Source organism: Stegostoma tigrinum, chromosome 21 (genome assembly GCF_030684315.1).
Source record: "Stegostoma tigrinum isolate sSteTig4 chromosome 21, sSteTig4.hap1, whole genome shotgun sequence".
NCBI lineage: Eukaryota > Metazoa > Chordata > Chondrichthyes > Orectolobiformes > Stegostomatidae > Stegostoma > Stegostoma tigrinum.
In genome coordinates, this window is record NC_081374.1 from 31,756,814 (window position 1) to 31,764,487 (window position 7,674).

The following is a 7,674-nucleotide window of genomic DNA, read 5'->3' on the forward strand; positions in this document are numbered from 1 at the left end:
TAGATTAGCTATATTCTCCTTCATATCCAGTTTGGATTTGAAGACATTATTGAAACCATTATTAGTGAAGCATTACCACGTATTTCCAAAGTAACCGCTTCATTGACCCAGCACTAAACAGTCAATTGTCAAAGAACAGGCCTAGCTGATAGAAGTAAAATATCATCTTTATGTGATAGCGTGTAACAGTTGATGAGTCAGCAGCCCATCTTACATCACTTCAGTCAAATTAAAAATCTACAGACATGTAATTTGTATTTCTGAGCTCTACCATCTGTTTTATACTATCACATAAAAAATCTATACCAGGGACTCCAGGCATAATGTTCAAAGTCAGCATCAAATATTCCTGCATAGACTTGATACAATGCAATAAATTTCAGACTAAATATCACCACCAGCTGAGAATTTTACTTAAATGGTTAAACTGTGCAAAATCCTTACTAGTTGGCTATATGCTTGCTGAAACTTGTTTTAGTACTGCTTTAAAAAACTTACTCAAATATTTTCCACCTCCAATTTTGACTATCACTTCCCTTCGTACGTCTACTTTATTGGAATTTAACAAGTAAAGGAAAAAAAGGTTAACCATTTTCGTGTTATGATATTTTAATGTACTGATACATGTGATAAAGTAAATTATAATCTAAGAAATCACACAAATTAATTTGTTTCTTTTTTAACACAGAGTGAAGCGACGTCACAAAGAACTTTGGCACGGTTTTCAGATAAGCAAACCAAGTGAAAGTAGCAAATTTGATCAAATCTATGAGTTGGACTGAACTGTCTGCCTGATTTTGGGGTTTGATATATAGTCAGTTATTCATGAAATGAATAGATACATGTTAGAAGAGTTTAAAAAATGCAAAAATATAAACAAACCACATTGAGATGACTGTAAATGCGATTTTCATTTAATTATAAAGCTTTTTTTTGCACTTTGGTGCATGTGAATTAAATATTGGTCAGATATTGATGAGGATAAATGATAATCCATGTATAGAGATGGAAATAGTTAGACCTGATTAACCCAATGCTGTTTGATAATATAAATGATAAGCACTCTGCTGAGAGGTTGCATGCCTTAACAAGAGGCACATGCTTGTGAAAAGATAGCATAGTTCAAACTGGGAAGAGGTATTCTTCTTGCAATTTGTATTGGAAAGGCCTATGGAAGATTCAGTCTCAGCAGAACAAACAAATAAATAGTAGAAAAGGGCCTTTCTCTTTGAACATATCCAAGAATCACGACCTGATTAGGCAGTAGTATAGGAGTGAAGACCAAGAGAAGAAACAGGTGGCTGACAATCAAATGTCGTCACTCAATCTCATGGTCACAGCTAGCAGCTTAGATCCAGGTGATGTGTATTCTTCAGAAGGTAGCAGAGGGAAAGGATCTGCACTTAGTGAGTTATTGGAATGCCCTGCGGCTAGGGAAGGAAGAAATATCACAAATATATTAGATCACCAGAGGCAAAGTTGCACAAAGACATTGTTGCACAGGGCTAAGATGGATCAGGCAGTGTAAGGAAAGATGCTGATGAACACGTTCAATGAAATGCTTGGAAAGTCGGCTGTCACTGTCAGCCAGCATGGAGGAAATAATCCATCCTTTGCTTTTATGGTCATCTTCATAAGGAATATTGTATCCCCACTCTATGATGCAGCTTCGGAAACCTCGTGTCTCCGGTTTATTTGCAGCACGAGCAGGCGCTATATTGACAGCTCTGCATTGTGGTGGAAACTTGGAATGAGATTGTGCAATTTGCAGCATATTTCCATGCAAAACAACTTGGAAGAATCAACTGTTCTCTTTCAGGTTGACAACACTCATTATCCCAGAACTGAGTGCCCTGATATGGACTGTCAGCCAGCCAATCTAGATTCTTGTTGCCAGTGCTGATATGATGCAAATTGTAGTTGAGTGTATAGGGCCAAGGCTATTCAAAGATTCCCTGTAAAGGCCATCAGCAGCCTCTCTCAGTGTCAGCCAGCAGCCTTTCTCAGTGTCAGCCAGCAGCCTTGCACCAGTTATCACAGATTCCCTATAGTGTCAGAGCAGGCCATTCAGCCAATCTAGGCCACACAATCACACTGAAGAGCATCCCATCCAGACCCATCCCCTACCCTATCCCTCTAACCCTGCATTTCCCACGGCTAAACCACCAAGCCTGCTAATGCCTGGGCACTACAGGGCAAATTAGCATGGCCATTTCACCAAACCTGCACATTTTATGACAATGGGGGGAAACCAGAGCACTTGGAGGAAACCGACGCAGACATGGGGAAAATGAGCAAATTCCATACAGACAGTTGCCTGCGGCTGGAATCAAATCCAGATCCCTAGTGCATTGAGCCACGCTGCCACCCCCAATGTTGCAATTAGTGGTGCACCACTGTGGAAGAGCCCTTGGACAGGCAAAAGCACCTACAAGACAGTCAGTAGAGAATGCACCTGCATGATTATTTGACATTGGCACAGAAAGTTGGATTATTTGTTTGATAAAGTTGATTTTCAATATTTGTTTTGTGAGAGTCTTCATTTCAAAATTGTCACCAGAAAGATGGAATAAATGCTTCTTGAATAAATACTCATTGACAGAGAACAAGTGAGCATTTTGATTATTGTTGATAGCGGAATCAAGGTTATGTTCACTGGGTCCATCGTCAGAGGAGACAATCACAGACGTCTATTCAGAATGGGAATGAATTTACTGTCTCCGCCATTCCCCCTCCTCATTGGTGCACACTTCCCTTGTTGCTGCGACCACTACACCGGCCATAGCTGGTGGCGATAATGCTAAAACTAATGACCTGACAGCCCGCTGATTGGACAGCCCATCATGTTAAGTGACCATTGCCAACAGAATGTTGCCCTTGAGTCATGATGTCAGCCAGAACACATTTGCCTCCTGCTTTAGCTCTGGTGGCAAAACTTCAGGCTCCTCCAAAAACCTCAGCCCACTGTTCTTTCTTGGGTTTAAGTAAGAGAAAGGCCCTGAAGATGCTATGGGATAAAGTTGATTGCTGAGAGCCATTTTCCTCTCCTTTTCTATGGATGTTCTTTCTTGAACTGAACCCATTTCCAGTTGTATCTGTTTCAGAGAGATAATTTGCTGGCGCGACAGAGTTGAAAATGGCACAGCAGATCTGAAATCAGTGTTCTATGTTGATTAATGTCATGATCTGCTTGCCCTGCAATTCTCTAATGCCAACGTGGTACATTCTAAATGGCAACTGACACTACCCATTCTTGAATAAATTTTGAGTGAATGCATTAGTTTTATTGTCACATGCTCATATGAGTACAGCGAAAAGTCACCTCTTACTGTACCATCCTATATGTGTGTATGTGCAGTGCCATTTTAGTACCAATGCAACACACATCAGGACTGTAGATGCCAAGGAAAAGAATTATGTGACCTGATTATTTTAATGTTTGTGTTCTATATTCCTATTAAGCCATGTTTTATTTTAATTAAGTTGACAAAAGAAATTCTTCCACTGGTCATGGTTTACTTGTCTTGTATGTTCTTTAAGAAGTGCCTCACCCATTTCATCTTATTATGATTTTTCCAATCTAGAATTACACGCAGAGCTACTATGCTTAATGCTTTTCAACACTTTATACCAAAGAATGATTATAGATAGCTCGATTTAATTCAGTAATATATCTAGTCATTTGTTATTTGTTGATCAAGAACTTGCCGTAAATTGTTTTATTCTGCTATTGTATTGTCATGGTGTGGTACAACTGAAAAAGCATGCAATTTAAATGCATCATTAGGAATATTATTTATTTATCACCAATGCAGAATATATTTAATATTTGTGATATTTACCAAATATAGAATAACATAAATTGTGAAATGATTTAAACGATTTTAATCATTTTAAAATGATGTTCAGTTAATATATAATCAATTACATTATATAATTATATAAAAGTGCATATGGTAAAGGAAATAAAACAGCATAAGAAATGTAAAGAGAGTCATAGTCTAGAGCAATGTTTTCAAACTTCAATGTTAGGGAGTTTCTGCTAATGTCACTTCATTTCCTAGAATCCCCAGTATCATTAACGACAATTCAAGAAGCAAAAACAAAATGACCAGGGAAGTTATCAAAGACACAAAAAGTGCCTTACAAATACAAAATATTCTGGGAGCTGGAAACGGCATGCCTTGTCTGTGTCAGAAATCTTTATATCTTACAAACTCCTTAGGATCCTTTGTTAACTCCAAGTTCCATGAACCCCAGTTTGGAAACGTACGCTCTGAAGTTTTGTCTGTTAAATTATGATTCTTTTGAATCATGACTGTAGTGAAAACTTCAGATGCTTATATTTTAAGCTGATGGTTTTGCACCATTTTTCAAATGGAATTTTGAGTGAAATGCTTCGATCAAAGTTGTTTTTTTACCTTTGCAAATGCTTGAGGTGAAGTCCAAACATTTGTGATGAGAATTGAAATGAGTTGCAATAATTCTGGCCAGTCCACCAATTTTGCAGCAGAGTTTCTTTCTAACAAAAGTTATTACAAAATAAACTGTTAAAATGAAACAGAGTACTCAGTGGGTAAGTATGGGATACGTATTAACCATCTCCATGAAGATGGCTATCTTAACAATATATAAATATATTAATTAACAATATATCACTTTCAAAGAAATAAGTTAGCCATTCAGGCAGCTATTGTTTCATCTCAATGCTTGTACTAAACTGTCTACCAAGCATTGAGTACAGCAGAAAGAATATATCTGTGTAACACAGTCATCTGATACACACTTAATGGATACATTTCAATACTTCGAGGGTAGGGCTCTTGTAGACAATGGTGATATCCCTATCTCTGAGGCAAGAGAACTGGGTTTCAATTTCTACCTGCTTCAGAGGTGTGTAATAACATTCCTGAACAGTTTGATCAGACAACTATCAATACTTGGAAGTACAATAATTGAAATTATTGTATGTGAGGATTGTAGGATTTGTGGTTGGGAATATAATGATGGTGTCAGAATCAAATTTAAGTCATTTTGTAATGTTACTTCAATCTGAATACAGTGACTATAAGAACTGCATGTTAATGCAGTATAACACTGATATAAATAAAAACAGCCAATGCATTAATTTGCTTTAAAAATTAAAGAAAGCTAAGATTGAAATTAGCATCTGCATTATTTTTAGCCAATTTGTTCACACTTTTGCTTTTAAATTTACGGGTGGTATTTTAAGGACACTTATTAGCCTTAAATAGTGGGATGGATTTGGAGAAAGCTGTTGGAACAGGCAAGACAGCAGGCGGGCATGGTGAAATATGCAAGAGGGCATAGGTTAGAATCCTGACCGTGGAGAAACAGTAAATGAGTCAGGCAAAGGGGGAGGGAAATGGGAAACTGACTGTTAGTGATGTGCTTAATTTCCCATTTGCAAAAAACTTTAATACAACTCAATACCAATCAAACCTTCCTTCCTGATTTATTGAATCTCACATGACTTATTTACCTTCAGCCATACGGCCAGTGGAAGCTGGTGACTTTTGTGTAGCTTCTTAGACTCCTTGGACTTCGAGAAGACTGAGTTAGATGGTGATAATGGGAACTGCAGATGCTGGAGAATCCAAGATAACAAAGTGTGAAAATGGATGAACACAGCAGGCCAAGCAGCATCTCAGGAGCACAAAAGCTGACATTTCGGGCCTAGGCCCTTCATCAGAGTCTCAGATGAAGGGTCTAGGCCTGAAACGTCAGCTTTTGTGTTCCTGAGATGCCGTTTGGCCTGCTGTGTTCATCCAGCTTCACACTTTGTTAACGGAGTTAGATGGCACTGGATTAATTGCAGAGATATATTCTCTTTACAAAAGATTACTGAGCTGACACTCCAAGTGGCAGTGTTTCAAGTAGGAAATTCAGAACCCAGTGATATAAGATTTTAAGGGGCAGTTGACAACTGAGATTCAGGGAGTCCACCTCTTATAGTGGAATCAAAGATTTGAGTCAGTAAGGGGAGGACATTTGAGGCTGCCTGCAAGAAAAAGGCAAACTTCACTTTTTCTGCCTGCCTTCATTGCCAGTATAATTTGCCTTAGCTAAGGAGAACAAAATTGTTCCAAGCATTCTAGATGTGGTCAAAACAGTGCATCACATAACTATAGCAATACTTCCTTCTTTCTATCCCATTACCTTTTGGAATGTAGACCAATATTCAATTCATTCATGAGGTCTCACAAATCCCTCTGTGCTGTTGCTTTTTGTGATCTTTCTCCATTTAAATAATATTCAGCTCCACTGTTCTACTTACCAAAGTGCATAACTTGACATTTTTCCCACATTATTTCTCATCTGCCAAGTCTTTGCCCATTTGCCTAACTGGCTTGTATCTTACTACGAGCTTTTTATGTCATCCTCACCACTAATCTTCCCACCTAATTTCATGTCAACCTCAAACTTGGCGATATTACATACCATTTCCTCATCTAGTTTCACTAATATATGCTGTAAATAATTGTGGCCCCAGCAGCAACTCCTATAGAACTTCACTAGATGCAGGTTGCCATCCTGAAAATGCATCCCCGAAGCCAAATCTCTATCTTCTTAGATAACAAGGTGTAGACCTGGATGAACACAGCAGGCCAAGCAGCATCAGAGGAGCAGGAAGGTTGACATTTCAGGCCTAGAATCTTCTTAGTTAGCCAATCTGCTATCCATGCTAATATGCTATCTCCAACACCATGGGCTCTTATCATATTAATTAGGCTCATGTGTGGGACCTTCTGGAAATCCAGATATATTACAACTACTGCTTTCTTATTAGCAATCCCTCTTATTACCTCCTCAAAATAATACTAACAATTTTTTCATAATTTCAGCTTCACAAAATCATGTTAACTCTGCTGGATGATATTATGCATCCCTAAATGGTCTGCTAGATGCGAAAATGTTCCCAATAATAGTATTAACCTATAATGCCCTGCTTTTTCTTTTAAAAAAAATGTCCTTTCCTTTTTAAATAAAGGCATTATAATGACAGTTCTCCAGTCCTCTGGGACTTTCCAGAGGAATCTATGGGCTCCTTAAAGAATGCTACCATTGCTACTGCTATTTCAGTTGTTTTATTTTATTCATGGGGTGGGGGCTTTGATGGCTGATCTAGGATTAGTCCCCAACTGTAGTTGTCCTCAAGAAGCTAGTCGTGAGCTGCCATCTTGAAGCACTGCAGTCTATTTGCTCATGTAGACCCACAATGCCACGAGACAGGGAGTTCCAGACTTTTGATCTAGGGACACTGAAGGAATGGTGATATAGTTTTGAGTGGTGAGTGATTTTGAGGGAGGACCTTGTGGAATTAATGCTGGACTGGTTAAACCAGAGATCCAGATAATGTTTTAAGGACTGGGGTTCAAATCCCACATAGCAGATGGTATAATTTGAATTCCATAAACATGCATTTGAAATTTATGCTCTAATGATTACCATAAAGCCGATGTCATGTGGCATCCCATATGGAACACAAATTTCCTTTAGTGAAGGAATACTACTGTCTTTGCCTAATCTGGCCTACATGTAATTCCAGGCACACAGGTTGACTCTGAAATGGCCTAGCAAGCCACTCAGTTGTATTAACTACTGGAAAGCTGCTTCTTTTAATATCCTGAAATTCACTGCATTAGTTTCAAG

The 7,674-nt window shown here is 38.4% G+C and overlaps 1 protein-coding gene across 1 annotated transcript in view; it reads left to right on the forward strand.

Moving 5' to 3' along the window:
* LOC125462688 (immunoglobulin-like and fibronectin type III domain-containing protein 1) overlaps positions 1 to 929 on the forward strand; it is a 62,154-nt gene extending 61,225 nt beyond the window's left edge. The window contains exon 25 of the mRNA XM_059653265.1: positions 689 to 929. Coding sequence (XP_059509248.1) covers positions 689 to 693 — 5 coding nt within the window. The 3' untranslated portion in view covers positions 694 to 929. The remainder of the gene's footprint in view (positions 1 to 688) is intronic.
* Positions 930 to 7,674: the final 6,745 nt, after the last annotated feature.